This window comes from Eleutherodactylus coqui, chromosome 4 (assembly GCF_035609145.1).
Source record: "Eleutherodactylus coqui strain aEleCoq1 chromosome 4, aEleCoq1.hap1, whole genome shotgun sequence".
Classification (NCBI taxonomy): domain Eukaryota; kingdom Metazoa; phylum Chordata; class Amphibia; order Anura; family Eleutherodactylidae; genus Eleutherodactylus; species Eleutherodactylus coqui.
In genome coordinates, this window is record NC_089840.1 from 70,589,915 (window position 1) to 70,606,549 (window position 16,635).

Here is a 16,635-nt window from a genome sequence, read left to right on the forward strand (position 1 = left end):
TTTGACTCGGTCAAGGACTTTCTCCTCCTCTTCTTCTACCTCTTCCTCTTCTTTCTTCTTCTCTTCCTCTTCTTCCTCTTTTTTTTTCTTCCTTTTTCTACCCTTCTTTTTCTTCTTCCTCCTGTTCTTCTTTCTTTTCCTTATCTTTTCTTTTTCTTCCTATTTTCATTTTCTTCCTTTTTCTTTTATTCTTGTTTTTTTTTCATTAATTTTGCCTTAAAAACAGCCCAAAAAGTTCTTAGATACACTCTTAGGTGATTTAAGAATGTTAAACAGGGCTTTTGTGGTTAAACAGTTACACCAGCATTAGGGGGTTTTGTGAAGTTCCAGCTCAGTTTGAACTAGAACTCAGGCTGAACTTTTGTAAAGTTCGCTCATAACTAATAGTCAGCTTAGCTGTTTCTGTAATATTGGCAACCTCTCCATTTACAGTAGCCATTTCAAGAAGAGGAATGGGGTCTCCATCCTGTAAATATGCCATAAATGACTAAGATGAGAATATTCCTTTAAGACTTGATTTGAACAATGTCCTAGGGAAATCCATACAAGAAAGTACGCCTAGATATTTGTCATAAGATCACAAAACTGGGATCCAACAATGTTTGTAAAATCCCCTTTCACACTTGGACGTCTATGCTACTGGAAATTTTTAACGCAACGCTCAGAGGCTGAGGCTACATGGAGACTTTCCAATTTTAGCTATCAAACTACAGCTGCAGTCAAGGGGAATACTGTGACTCGAGACAACTGATTGCTCTTCTGTGATCTGCAGGTATCACTCAATAGTTACAATTGGAAAGTCATGTTACAAAAAGTTCCCACATAACTGCAACCTAAACAATTGTTATTAATTTCACTGGCCTTTACAAACCTAAGAACGGAGTCAAAGTGGTTTTGATACCCTATAGTTTTGGAGGTACAAGCTCATAAACCCCACCGTTTTGCTTTTTTCACATTTCTTTGAGAAGTATAATTGTATTTCTTATGCTAAATTTTACATATAAGTAAAGATTTTGGCCATACATTGGTCCTAACTACCACGTTATCCTTGAAGTAGCTACTAAGACAGGAGAATCATCAGCACTGCTATCAAGGATGAAAAAGAGAACCAGAGGTTCTAGGTGTGTAGGAAGTGATGTACTTAGTTCGGCAACACATTTCTGTGTTAGAGTGACACCTTCTTCAGGCCAGAACTGCAAAAGTTCCCAAAACAGCTTATTGCTAAGAAGGTGTTAATCAATGCAGAAATTCATTGATGAATTAAAAGGGGTATTCTGGGCTTCTACAACTAATGACCTATTCACTGGATAGTCCATGCGACTGTGGCATCGGCGCTTAGGGGTCACCCTAATCAGGGCAATCACCCTGCTATGAGGCAACGTCCAGTCCTGACCATAATAAAGAGCAGGAAGTGTAACAGAAGCACAGTGCTCCTATTCATTTCAATGGGAGTGAAGCTGGAACTTTCACTTTCTTCCCTGACCACTGATGACGATGTCTGGCCCAGCTGCACTCACTGCGGTCTTGTATATCATCTGATTGGCGAGAATCGGCTGCTTGCAATCCCTGTCAAACAACTACTGAAGACTTAACCAGATGATAGGTCATCGGTTGTAAAAGCCTGGAATACCCCTTTTAAATACATCTATTCCTATACTTCTGGGATCTCTGTTCTTCTTCTTCATCCCTGACAACAGTGCCAATGATTTCCCTGTTTTATGGTTATTTTTGTGCACCTATGGAGTTGCCTGACAGTTATCAGTCTAGGGAAGGCTGCAGATATTACATTCTTGACAGTATATCTTGGTCCTTACGCAACACCACCAGGTGGGCAGCTCCTCATCTGTTATACAATGCATAACAACTTGCCACATGGCATCCAACACCACAAAGTGTTCTTTTTATTGTTTTTACTTCATCCTTGAGACAGGGTTAAAATATGTGACCAACTGCCTACTCCACCCCGGATATATATGCTAATACAGTTGAGTGTGTTGTAGAATTTAAGTGCATAGTCCCAGACAAAAACTATGCAGATATGCATATTGGGGTTGGGTCTTTATCATCTTAAAAGATATCATAATTTCTCCTAAACCCATTTACATATATGAACTGAGACATTAAATGTTAGAAAAGCATTATTTTTATGCGCTCTTAACACATCTTTATACTTTTACAGATCAACTTGAGTTTGAAATGGAGGAAAAGTGCAGAATTTTAGAAGCCAGATACACGGAAAAAGAACAGCTGAACCTCCAGTTGAAGAAGGATCTCTATCTTCGAGAGAATCGAGTTGCAGCCTTGAGATCTAAGCTAAGGGACAAAGAAAGACGGTTCCTGGAGGAGCTGAAAAGAAGAAGTCACAGGGTGACCATATTAAATACAGAACTGCATAAACAAACTGAAGCTGCGGCCTATCTTTCTTTCCAGTTGCATGCCTCCAAGCAAAAGCAGCAAAGCTCACAACATACCTTCCAGGCAACATCACGGCCACTGGACATCGTTGGAGTCAAGCAACCTCACCACGAAGCAAGAGTCAAACGGAGAGTACATAAGAATCACAGTGTCTGGCGGCCTGACTGTTCCTTGAGTATAGATACGACAAGAGACTATTTTCAGAGAGAGCAAATGATAAACTATGATGAATTGGAAGCTATGCCCGACCCGGCTCTATTTTTATACCCTAAGAGGTATGTACAGTCTCACCGGCAGAGATCAGACACAAAATCCCACTTTGATAAAAGTGCTTCAGGGCCTGCTGGTAGTGGTCCGGCAGTCAATACTCATTGGTCGGAGAAACTCTCATCAGATAATGAGGACAGACCACCTCCTGTTGCTGTTGTCAAAGCAAAACTTCCCAAAGGCGAACGAGGAAAAAGGCGGTCATTAGCCCGACAAGACTCTCGGGATTCAGAATAAAACAGTCCACATATTATGAAGTTCCATATGCCCTATTGGAAGGATATGTAGCAGAACCTAGTAGGCCATAGACTGACTGAAAGAGAGAAAAAGCGGGTACTATAGTAATATATAGGTCCATTTTGGAATTAAAGGCGCATTCTCTTTTTCGTATTGTCTTCCTGTGTTTGGCTGCAGTCCTCTCACTATGCCTATCGGCAGGGTGTTTCCTGCTATCCATGTACACTGAACAACATATTTCCTCTCAATGCCCTTCTTTTAATAGTTCTTGTGACTTTCTTTTTGTTATAATTCTATTTTTATATCATTCATCTCAGATCCGAAGGGACTAACGAGTTATAACCATAATTCTCCAAAAAAAAAAGTCCATGAACCCTAAAAATCCGTAACGTCATAAAAGCTAAAAAAAAAGACTATGCATTACTCTAGGGGGAATGTTCCTGCTTTTCCCAATACAGTATTTGCTTATTCTTAGAACTCACATACAGTAGGTTTCTTTGCTGCTTGGCCTTGCTATCTACCACAGGAGACAAAGTTCTTATTAAGCCCTGGTTCAGGATAATCTGAACACGGTAATTGTAAATACTGAATGTTTCTTTTTTTTCCATTTACGGAAATTTTAAGTCAAAGTTTCTAATTTTTCATTAAAACGGATGTCACTACAAAATCGTAATATATGTGCTCAAGGAATTCCGGAATCAGGTGAATGAACTACAGTATGATTTTTCTACAACAAGGAAAAAGATGTTCTATTTATTTTTACATTGGCCGAAACTGTATATTTAAAAAAAAAACACTCTCCAGTTTGCACAACTGAACAAGAATGAGCTGGTTTCTCAATATCTGATTTTCATTAATTAAATTTTTTAGTACATACCAAAGTAATAATTACATCTCAGCAAGCTAAAGTAATATCTCCTATAGCGCTTCATGCCGTATAGACAGTATTATTAGGCTTAGAATTACGTGATGGCGTCATTGATGGCTAGACAACAAGTCGCTTTACTTATTCATAAGTGTGCTGTGTTATGGCTTCATCTAAACTTTATAAAAGAATTACTTTCCTTGCTCCATCCTTGCATTTCAATCTTCATTAAATTTTTATCCAGACCTTAGTTTTTACCTTACTCATGAAATTCTTAAAGGAAATGTCCAACATGCACACGATAAGACAAGGCCTCTCTCTAAACTAGTGATTTTCTCATGCATTGATTTATCCTCAGGCAATATGGAAATATTAAGCTATTACATTCAGAACTGCTTTGTGAATATGTGATTTTTATAACTCTGCAATTTGCATATATATAAATGAAAAAAGGATTTTGCATTTGAAATGTGCTACTTAGTACTTTGGATTTTATTCTATCCATTTGACTAAAGATTGTGAGAATGTCCCGTAAGTAGCCGAATTGCATGGTCACATGCTGACTTATTTCCATGAACGATATAAAAAAAATGCCTGCCCCCAGCATACATATCTGCATTTCCATAACCTTGTCTTGCAATATGTATGACTATGATCATCATTGCCAGCTCCTCCTTCCATTGGAAGCTCAACATATATTGGACAAAGGGCAGGAATGGCCGGAGCAACGAGGGTCTGTCAAGTTGGAATTGAGTCGAAAGAGAAGATTTCCTCATATTTTGACAAATGCAATCATCCTCATCCACCCATGGGTCATAGTTTAGTCCGATTACAGATAAGTTCTACACTGTATATGGTTGTGTCCTTTTAAAGTGTTCGATTCAATGTCATCAAGCCTCTTTTTACATACACCACTACTATAGAGATCACACTGCTGCACTGTACTCTTCCATCTAATCATTAATCATAAAGCTATAACTTTACGTGGTTGACTGTTACAGAAATAGTTAATATTTCACATTATAAAGTTCTGCTCTTTGAGATGCAAACAGTTGCTGGCTGCTATTAATAAGGCTTTGTACAGTCACATGAGCTTATATTGTATAGTGATGACTATCTTTGCAAAGCTTGCCTCAGAATATTTGTATCAATTTTAACATTTTACTTTCATTCACACTTTTACAGGAACATTTTTGTGATTTTTTTCCTCTTTTATAATGTGAATAATTTGCTTTTTTGTTAAGGCAGCAGAATGCAGTTCTAAGCTCTCACTCACGACCTGAAGGTTGTGGGTCCAATCCCCACATGGTTCAGGTAGCTGGCTCAAGGTTGACTCAGCCTTCCATCCTTTCGAGGTTGTTAAAATGAGTACCCAGCTTGCTGGGGGGTAATAAAGATTACCTGAAAGCGCTGCGGAATAGGTTGGCGCTATACAAATAACAAGTCCCTCCCCCCCCCTTTTTAACAATGCTCCAAATCCCCTGCAAAGTCTAAATGATGAAATGTTGTCTGCCTGCAGTCACCAATATGAGAAGCCGAGAAGCTTACCATATACTGTTTTACATAGTCAGGTAGAACTTTAGCATTTAACTTTACAGGGTTTGTCCCACAAAAATAACCTATTTCCTATTCACAGGATAAGGGATAATCTAATCAGTGGGGATCTGACTACTGAGATCACCACCATGAGGAAAACAGGGATCCTAAGTGTCTGTGGGATGGCTGTAGATATCCAAGTACTTGAGCGAATGAACAGTGCAGTTGTGTGCATGCTTGACCAGAGCTTCATTCATTCAGGAACTGTTGTGGCGCACTGGCTGTAATCAAGAATTATAGCTGAGGTGATGTCATGACATCAGCCCCAGACTATATAAGCATGCCTTTGGCACTTGTGCCCTGTCATTCAGCACTAGGCGGTGATGAGTGTCTACTTCCAGTTACTGCAGAAGTCACCTGACTGTTATCTGTTGAATATCCCTCAGTAGGCTTAGTGTATAAGGTGCCCTTCTTCACAACCCTTTTACAACATCGCCTATGGTGTTATGGACTGATTGGCCAATGGAGAGGTGTTTCCTTAGCTAGCCAATCAGCTATAATGGAAGTGTATTTATTTCAGGCTCGACCTTTAGATGTGCGCGGATTATTGTTCTGTTAGAGGTGTTTGATGAAGCAGTGGACTCCTGTCAGCTGAGTAACTGTGGTTATTTATACTGTGTTATATATATTGCTCATTTCTTCTGCATTAAAGTTCTTCCCTTTTCCCCAATTAGGGACATATTATGCTCCCTAGGTTCCTGATGTGTTGCCATCCTTATCGGGGCGATCACCCTGCTTCTAGGCAGGGTCGACCACCGCAAAGTTGGTTAGGAATAGTGTTCCCATTCCCATATTTCTTTTTTCATTATTTGTCCTATCTTGTTTTCCCCGCATTCTATTGATATAATAGGTCTGTATTGGCCCTTTATACACAGCTATTATGTCTTGGTCTGACGTGTTGGTGTCGTCTGTGCGGGGGAATTTAACTTGCGCCCTGCACAAAAGTAACAGGAACACTCTAGACCCCAGTTGTCATGATTGGTAAGGGTCTCAGCAGTCAGACTCACATCGATCAGATACTAATCCCCTATTCTGTGGATAAAGTGTAAGTTCTTTTCATGGAACAACCCCTTTAGGTCTATGAAGGTGATTTGGATCTGTTTATCAGAAAAACTAAGCTTCAACAGCAATAATAATATCTTATGAAACAGCACAGAAGGTCTGAGCTATTGAACCTATGGCACTTGTCTACTACAGTTTTTTTTAGCCATTTTTATATATTAACATATCAACACTAGATATTTCAGCTATTGTAAGGGATTAGGTAATCAAGCAAATTAACACCTACTGCCATAATAAATCTTTAAATAGTTTAAATGATATTCCGTAACTAACTAGCTAGTAATTGTAACTAATTCATTCAGAATTCCTTTATGGCCCATGCCCAAATAACTGGACAGAAGATATGGAAGAGATAACGCAACACATCACTTATTTTTTATGGAGCTATGCATAAACGGGTAATAAACTAATAATAGGTTATTGGCGAGCAGATAAAAGATTTAGAGCTAAGTCTACATCCAAGGAAAAATCAATGAGTTTCTAAAGTATATACATACTCCTAAGTTTATTAGTATTTTTGGATTGCAGATCCTATTAGTGAAATAGCACTATATTGTTGTGCCATTTTGCCTAATAGGAGAGCGGACGTGTCCCTATATTATGCTGCTCTAACATAGGGCAGCCAATTGCAGATCTGCTGTAAAGCGATATTCCAAGACCTTAACTACTGATGACCTGTCCTCAAGATAGGTCATCAATTGTTGACTGATGGGAGTCTGCCACTTGGGATCCCCAGCGATCAGCTGATCATTTGGACCACTATCAGTGCACCAAGTCGAATGTCATCATTGGTGGTCATTACCAGTAGTGTAATAGCCAGCTTCACTCCCATTAAAAATGATTTGGAGCCATGCTTCCTATTAAACTACCGGCTTCTCATTGCGAGTAGGTCATCAATTGCTAAAGTCCCGGAATACCACTTTAAGGGTACTTTAAAAGAAGCTATTTCTTGATTTTTAAACCCAAAAAGATCACATAGATCCACCATGCTCCATGACACCTTCCTACAAATACATTCTTCTCAGGACTTCTACAAGAACTAGTCAGGTTTTGCTGGTGGGAATCTTGAAACCTCTTCATGTTCTCATGTTTCTGACACAGATACGCAACTATTTAAGCAATAAAAATGTTTAGCTGGTAAAGAGTAAAGCCATGTAAGAAAGGGAAAAGCCATTACATTTATATACAATATTGATCATTTTACTTCCACATCAGAGGCGTAACTTGAAGATTCAGGGCCCCAATGCAAAACCTGTAACGGGGCCCCCAACTCTAATGCTTTACTCATAGTACTGGGCTCCCTATATGGAGAAGAGAGGCCTTATGGCCCCCTAAGGCTCTTGGGCCCAGGTACAACCGCATTCCCTACATCCTCTATAGTTACACCCCTGTTCCACATGTTAAGCATATGTTTTAAAACAAGCAGTCTGTAGCCTAAAGGGTTTGTCTCACTAATGCTGTCATATAAATCAACTTATTGCTACGGGTTAAGGTTAAGAACAGCAGATATTGTGAGGGGGAAGTTGCGTCCGGCTGTACATTTTCCCCAAAGCATTCCCTAAAATGTAATATTACATGCCAAGCATTCAAATTAACACCTGTCCATGTAAAATAAGGTCTGGCTGCGTTAGCTAGAATGAGAGATGCACTTTGCTAGTGGCTAATAGAGGGGGAGTTAACTAGAATACTCCAGTCTTTATAACTACCATATGCCCTAATAGGGTTTATGGAAAGGGGTTGTCTTCAAGATGTATTGGATGTTAAGTTTGATTTGTTGACCAAATGAAGGTCCTTTAAGATGTATATGGGGATATAATGGTAATGAAATGATAAAGGAAGTATTACATATTCCTTTTAGCATTTTGTTAATCATTATCTTCACTTATCCATTCATCTTCTGCAAATGTGATGTTGATTACAGATACCGATTATCAGGCATGACCATTCTTCCAAACATTCGTTTGCCTGATAACCTGGCCATGTACAAGGCCTAATGATCAGTCGATGAACAGGTGAACACTCGTTCATTGGCTCATCCTTGATTTTTAGTATGCTTTAAAATGGTCACTAATTGGTGGTAGAATCATAGAATCATAGAATGGTAGAGTTGGAAGGAACCTCCAGGGTCATTGGGTCCAACCGCCTGCTCAGTGCAAGGTCACTAAATCATCCCAGACAGATATTTGTCCCATGTGAACAGAGAGATGTGCAGCCAGCCTATAGGGCCGAACAAGCATACTAATGATCATTCATCGCCTAATTCTCATCATTTGTAAAGGAAAATTAAATGAGCATCGATGAACATTTATATAGATATATGGTGCATTTTATATCAGGCAGAGAATTCCACCAGTGTAAAAGGACACTTGGCAAAAATCTACCAAAGTCTAAATGAATCAGTCCTACTAATTTAATTTCCAGCATTCCTTAATTAAAGTCATCCAAAGATTGTCATCATCAAGCTTATTAATGTCTATAATCCAAAAAGTGGATTTAATCTTCAGCAATATCTGGAAATGTACATTTGGTAAGTGCTTATCTAATGATTATTTTACACGGGCTGAATGCTCAGTCCCATCGTGTCGATTGGCGCTTGTTTAATTTACTTTTTCGGCTTATGTGGATGAATGCTAGTATGGTTATTCATGCCCAATGGCCAGCTATATATCTCTGTGTTCACATGAGATGTGCAACCAATCAGTAAGTATTTTTAAAATAGCTGGAAATGAATGATTAGACAACGATTGGCTGATTGTTGACCCATTTACATGACCCAACGATTGTAGAGTAATGTTTATACCCAATAATTGGGCCGTGTGAAAGGACCTACATGCATTACTACATAAATACAATGTTATTAATCAGTGAATATGAAATGGGCAAATTAGAGAAAATAGGGCAAAGATTGAACTTCTCTTTGGGATCTGGCAGTCTAGAAAACAAAAAATGGTTCTAAAGCCGTAAGAGATAAAGAAGAATGCTGTCTGCCCTCCCATAATATCCATGTGCAGTATGTACAGTATAGTGTTTTGTCTGATAGTTACAATACTTTTTATGCAATTTGTTTCAACTGAATAATTGCCTGTTGAAATAATTGGATACAATTAATAACATTATGTCAGATATTTCTAAGGTTTATACACATACTTGTTAGATATTTAGACTGATATAATGACATAGCAATGTGTCTGGGCTCTTTGCCAGCATACAGCTGTTCCAACTCAGTTGTATATCAAATTTCCTTTAAAGAAAATTAACATAATGCTCTCATGTGTTGCATAACAGAACACATTAATTTAGGAAGACAGATATGACTGATATCACGGAGGACTTAAATACTGATATCTACTGTGTTATTACACACCATAGTCTGCGGTTGCCTCTAGTATTCCTCAATGCCCAAGGGTAGAGTTAAAACTTTACTAACACTAAACATTCCGCAGTACTTTTTCCAAACTTTTTGATGGGCTATACCATATTTATTCTCTAAATAGAACAGGGGTTAGGGTGTGTTCACATATAGCTGATTTGCTGCAGATTTTGAGCAGTTTTCACCCCTTCAATTTAATTGAAAGGGTGAAAACTGCTACAGAACTGCAACAAAATCCGCAGCATATCAGCTATATCTGAACATTCCCTAAAGCAAAGTATGGCTTGTGTTCTACGTGTCTTGCGATGAGGGAATGTGCTAGCATAGCATATCACCAGAAAGAGCACCTGTGGCCCAAACTCCTCTTTATATGCGTTCTACATATATACAAATGACTTGACCTTGGATCTGATACAATGCATATCTTCACCTTTCAGCTCATTCAACACAATATAGTAAATGTTTTTATTTTTTTCCCACTGTTTTCCCTCCTTGATCATGCTGGATAGCAATAAAAGAATGTGACACCTATAATACTGGTGGATTGATCTGATTCTGAGTTCAGCTTTCTATATTTGATTTGCCACAAATTGTGACATATATAGTATTATCCCATTATCATTATTATACCAAAAGTCCAGAAATACTGTTAATAATTGTTTTCACGTAATTAGCAGTGTTTCTAACATATAAAAGCACCCTTCACTTTTTTTCTTACCGTATATTTTCCTTGGTACTGCTGCTACTCTGTGCTGCTGGTTGGTCGGTTCTGGCAGAATCAGTCTAGTTCCCCATCTGGCAGCTAATACTATAGTCCCTTCCCTGCAGAAGGAGTCTTCTCAGCTTTACAGTTATGTACTGGAGAGGCTCTGATAAGCAGGGCAGAAAAGTATTTCTATTGGGCAGCAGCACTCAGTTCAGTAGGTAGCCATGAGCATTGCTATACTCTTTGAAAACCATTAGAGACCATAACATACAAGTAATGTGATAAATGTCTTCATTGAATCATTCCTAACAGCATGTAAATTGTGAACACTGTTCATTTTTACGATCTATAAAATGAATATGACGTTTAAAGTCCATGGAAACCTTTGTGCGTGAAAATAAATATCTTAATAATTCCCTAAAGAAAAATTATGCACTTATCTATTTTTGTATTGAGTTTTCTTGCTCGTGTATTTAGAAATCCTCATACTTGGCTTGCAAGCTTTCCTACATTCAGGTTTCTGGCCCAGGGAAGCTCCTGGCAAGGATCAGCTGGTCTCTCTCATGAAGGTGCACAAAGTCCGCTCCCCCACCACTCTCCTCTTTCAGAGGCTGTGTAGCATAACTATACCCACTCAATACTACACAGCCATTTTTCTGTCTATCTCATCCTCTCATCGCTGGTCATTCCCATCACTGCTAATAAGAGCAGAAAATCCACCTGGAGTGAATTACAGCCCTCTGTAATAGTAGTTTTCTCTGCTCTTTTTCCTCCTGATCTCCTTCACCATACCCTGGAACTATCTATAATAGCTCAGTTGAAAGGCAGTAAATACATAATTATAACAAGCGGAGCAAGCTAGGAGAGGGGCAGAGAAATAACATCAGTCAGTTTACCCTGACTGACAGAATTTGATAAGATTTCATTCCTCTCGTCTGCAGTGCCTTGGAATACAATGCAAATCAAACAATCAGAATTTTTTAACAAAAACCAATTACGGAAAGAAAGAAAAAAAATAGTAAAAAGGTGTATAGCCTTTAATGGTAGGACTGCCCTTTTAAATCCACGTGCTGCTAGTGCAAAAACTGGAATGCATCATATCTGTAGTAATACCATAGATGATAAAAGTTTATTCCATTGTACTTTTTTTTTTCAAGTAATTGAATTTTTGCTTTGGTGTACAAGATCATAAAGTAGAATTGTAAAGAGACTGCAGATATCAATGTTATATTGGTTATCCATCTACACTTCACTAATAACTATACATTTCTTGGCTTGTGTACTGTTTGTGTTTGGTCTAGAGTTGGGAGATTTGATTATAACTGTTGAGTTGTACCATTTGTGATTCCTGCATTTGTTCTTTACATTGAAGTGTTCATTCTGCTTATGTCAAATGTTAGAATGTTGTCAATTATTTTGACTAAAGAGCATATCTGTTCGGAAAGGAAAATTCACAATATATTTTTCGACCAGACATCTATTGAGAGGTCCCCATATGCTCAGAGCAGCATTACTTGCCCAAATCATCTTGGCTGTCCAATCTTCACTCATCCTCAGCCATGATTGGAGTGATTTTTTTTTACATCTTTTATCATTTAAATTCAGTTTTCTCAGTCCATATCACAAGGATATGTTATTTGTCAGAATAGCCATTTGGGTCCAACCGTTGGCAATCAACAAACAGCCATTCAGCCTCCAGAAAATCCAAGTGACAGGTAACAAATTGGCGTAATATTTTACTTGTGCTGTTGCTACTTCGTTCTAGTAATCTGTGGCAGTCACAGCTATCAATTCCTACCAATCAAACATTGAGTGCATATCGTAGCAAAATGTTATCAATATCTGTACTGGGAATATTCTTTTAACTAGTTTAATGTACCACTACTAGAGATGAGCGAGCATACTCGTTAAGGGCAGACACTCGAGCGAGTATCATCCTTTTCGAGTACCTGCCTGCTCGTCAGAAAAGATTCAGGTGCCGGCGGGGGTGAGCAGTGGGTTGCGGGAGTGAGCAGGGGGGAGCGAGAGAGATCTCCCCTCTAATCCCACCCGTTCTCCCCTGTCACCCCCCACTGGCACCCGAATCTTTTCTGAAGAGCAGGCAGGTACTCGAAAAGGACGATACTCGCTCGAGTATCTGCCCTTAACGAGTATGCTTGCTCATCTCTAACCACTACAACAAGGGTGATTCCATTTGCTCTTTTTTATGTTACAATACCCAGGCTTAAATTTAGCAAGGTTTCTGAGGTCATTTATGAAATAGTATTGCTAAAAGGGAGACTTAGTTGAATGAAAATGACACGGAACGTTGCTGCGATAGCTTTCGGAAATCAGATCAAAATGGTTCATGTATCAACACAAGACTATTAGGATATGAGTGGGTTTACTACTTGCCCCTAAATATTTATCACTGAGTATATCATGAAGATGTCTTGAGTGCCTTAGTGTTTGTTGGAAGTGCTTGTGCTGTACATAGCTAACAAACGTACATATAAGCCAACATTTCTCTTGATGTCTATCCGCTGCTCACTTTATGCTTATATGTAATCCAGACGATTCTCACTCTTCTTCTCATCTATCCATTGAATGGACATGAACTGTCAAGGAGATCTAGTCATTAATGTATATGGACATGTACATTTGAGTAAATATATATTGTTAGTAGATGAATTTTTTAGAAGATGTGTTTTGCGCCTTTTGCTATTTTTCAGCTAAATAAACATACGCCTTGAACTCTTTGGATGACTGTGTATGCCTCATTGTCTTACTTGTACTGTTATGAAATGATTTGGATATTATGCCACAGCATTTTTACAGACTTGGCTATATAGCAGACTTTATTCACCTTCACATGACTTAACCCTTTCCAATCCAATTTGTATCCTGGTTTTGCTAGGGGGCTTACTCTTTTTCTGCCGTTAAGCAACAGCGCTATATGCTGGCTAGAGCCAGTACTGCATGAGGTGACATGTTGGATAGGCTCCGACAGCAAAGAGGCTGGCAATATACAGTAAGAGAACCCCGACGGATGTCTTCCAACTTTGAAGCTGGACAGCCTTAAATCATAATGTCTTCAGAGGTCAGACAGTGGATTGGAAAGGGTTAAAAGGCACTCCGGGACATTTTCTTATCCTTCTGAGTGAACCGAAATAGTACAGCCGTCTTTTAGGTCGAACTTTGCTAAAAGTTCAGTTCTACGAGAACCCAAACTTTGAGCGGTTCATCTCAGCCAAATCCACTAAAAGAAGAAAGAAAAAGAAGGAGAAAAATGAAAAAGAAGGAAGAAGAAAAGGGAAAATAAGAAAAAGGGAGAGGAAGGGAATAATCTTTTTTCTTCTTTCATTTTTCTTCATTGACTATGCCTTAAAACAGCTCAAAAGAACTTAGATACACTCTAGGTGATCGAAAAGTGCTATTCAGGGATGGTATGGCTTTCAGGCAATGTTATACACAAGTTTTGGGGGTATCAGTGAAGTTCTGGTTCAGTTTCACTAATTCAGACCGAACCAAACTTTTTGCCAAAATTTGGTGAATTGGCTAAACCAAACTTTTCAAATGTTTGCTTATCGCCACCTATGATAAATCATCAATATCTGATTAGGGGGGACTGACTCGACTGTGTAGCCCTTGTAAAATATTAATAACACTTCTTTCAGACCACGTTTGCCTCTGTCCCCTCTTCATCTTAGGTTTCTGTTTTGAAATTTGGACAAAACCATAGGGTTTAATGTACAGAACAGAGATCATTTTGGTTTCCGTTTCACTATATTTCTATCTTTGTCAGTGGTTTTAGGTGGACAGAAATGTTAAGGAAACTCTTCGTTCTTTACCCTTAGCCCCTACAAAGAGGTATGAACTTTCTTGGTCAGAATCTTAGGTAGGTGGTCCCCAGAATAGTCACTGTGGCAGGTGTGCTGAAGGAACAGTAGTGTAGTTAGGAACAAGGCAAAGGATCATCACCAGGAAAGCTTTCAGGATATGACAAGTCAGGGGACGAAGAGAAGATGTAGTAAGATAACACCCAAAACTCCAAAGCAGAAGTAGAACAACAGAACCAAGTAACAAATCCAAGGAGAAGAATCCATTAATAATGCCAGGGTCAGGAACAACAATCAGGAGCAAGATCCACACAAGGACTGTACCTCAAAGAGGACCCCCAGTGATCACAAGAACAGCGGTCCTCAAGTTCCTCTAGTAAATGGAACAAGTGTCCACTGCTCCATTCACTTTTATGAGACTGACGGAGATAGCCATGCACTCTGCTGGACTGTCTCCATAGACAGTGAATGCAGCAATGGTCATGCATGAGCATCGTTGCACCATTTACATGGGGTTTATTGGGGTCTGCTGATCTCAGGATCCCTGGGGGTGTCAGTCGTAAATTTTTGACACAAAGCTCACTTATGTTAAAAATGTGGGACTTTTCCAATTTATACCAGCTCATACCACTTTCTTTTTAAAAAGTGAAACTTGCATAAATTATACAAGAAATCTACTCCAGCTCGTAGCAGTCACAGATTTCCATGTAGGGGCACAGATGGCCCAAGATACGCCCAATGTATGAAGAGACGTATATGAAGAGGCTTATATTAATGCTGGTCTTTTTAAATCCCCCTCCCAATATGTACATATCAGGAGTCTGTAGATGTGAAAAAGTACAAAAATATCACTGTAAAAACTCTGAATATTCCAACTTTACCAGAAATGACCAAGTGAGGTACAACTAACTACCGGGAACCTCTGCAAAAGACATTGCTTTGTGAAGACCACCCCATATTCTTAACTACATTTCTCATGACAGATTTTGCAACTCTGGGTAGTGATATAGGTTTCACTCATTCTTTTTTAACAGCACTTGCAGTAAAGAATTACATTGTGTGCATATAGGTAATGGAGATTACTGCATACACTCTCACTGCTTGAACTCCAGGGAAGTCTATGTTTACACATATAGTATCCTATTTAGCATGCCATTATTATATTTTTTTTATAGACTCTGACATAAAAGGGTAGGCATACTGAAGTACAGTAAAGACAACATTCACCAGCACAGGAGCTCTATTAGGGATCCATACAAAACAGCACAACACAGAAAAACTCCAGGAACGTATGCCAAGTAACTGTTCAGTCTAGGTATTGGATATTCACTTTAAAGGGGTTGTCCAGATTAAGGAAAAACCCCTGTCAAGGGGTTCCCCATGCATTAAAATTTAAAAAATCTGCAGTTACCGGTACTCGCCTCTCTCTGCTTCCTGGTTGGTTCTCCGCTGCTAGCTCCGGTCTCCCTGTGACATCACTCTGCATGCTCTGACTATATACGAACAAGCTACAGCAGCCAATGATAGCACTTATCAATCATGGCTGAGTGCTGACATTGGCTGCTACAACATAGAATCATAGAATGGTAGAGTTGAAAGGGACCTCCAGGGTCATCGGGTCCAACCCCCTGCTCAGTGCAGGATTCACTAAATCATCCCAGACAGATATTTGTTCAGCCTTTGTTTGAACACTTCCACTGAAGGAGAACTCCCCACCTCCCGTGGTAACCTGTTCCATTCATTAATCACCCTCACTGTCAGAAAGTGTTTTCTAATATCTAATTTGTGTCTCAGCTACCAGCTGAGACAACGGAGGCTGTAGTTGGTAGCAGAGGACAAATGGGGAAGTGGAGAGAGATGATTAACTGCAAATTTTCTGTTTGAATGTATAGAGGACCCCTTGATAGGGGTTTCCCTGAACTCGGACAACCCCTTTAACTTTGGATTCTACAATGAATGATCACTGAATCACGAACGCCTACTCAATAATGAGTTGGTCAACCTTTTTTGTCTTTCAGATGTCAAGGAACAGAGATTCCCTGGCATCTGAAAGAACAAAAAGTATGGGGAATGTTTCACAAGGTAGCGAACATCCCCCATACTCAATTCAACCCATACTCGCTGCAATAGTTCAATCACTTGGTGCACTTTAGGTGGATAAGTGGGAGCAGAACTCACAGTCCTTTCCAATATATACCAAACATGTTCAATGGGGTTACAGCCTGGTTAGTCTGGTGGCCAAGGGAGTGTTGAGAATTCATTGCCTTGTTCCTCCAACCATTCCCTAGTGATCTGAGCT

At 39.2% G+C, this 16,635-nt stretch overlaps 1 protein-coding gene across 1 annotated transcript in view; it reads left to right on the plus strand.

Moving 5' to 3' along the window:
• Window positions 1-3,000, plus strand: part of CCDC92B (coiled-coil domain containing 92B) — a 62,832-nt gene extending 59,832 nt beyond the window's left edge. The window contains exon 3 of the mRNA XM_066598601.1: window positions 2,180-3,000. Coding sequence (XP_066454698.1) covers window positions 2,180-2,919 — 740 coding nt within the window. The 3' untranslated portion in view covers window positions 2,920-3,000. The remainder of the gene's footprint in view (window positions 1-2,179) is intronic.
• The last annotated feature ends 13,635 nt before the right edge of the window (window positions 3,001-16,635 follow it).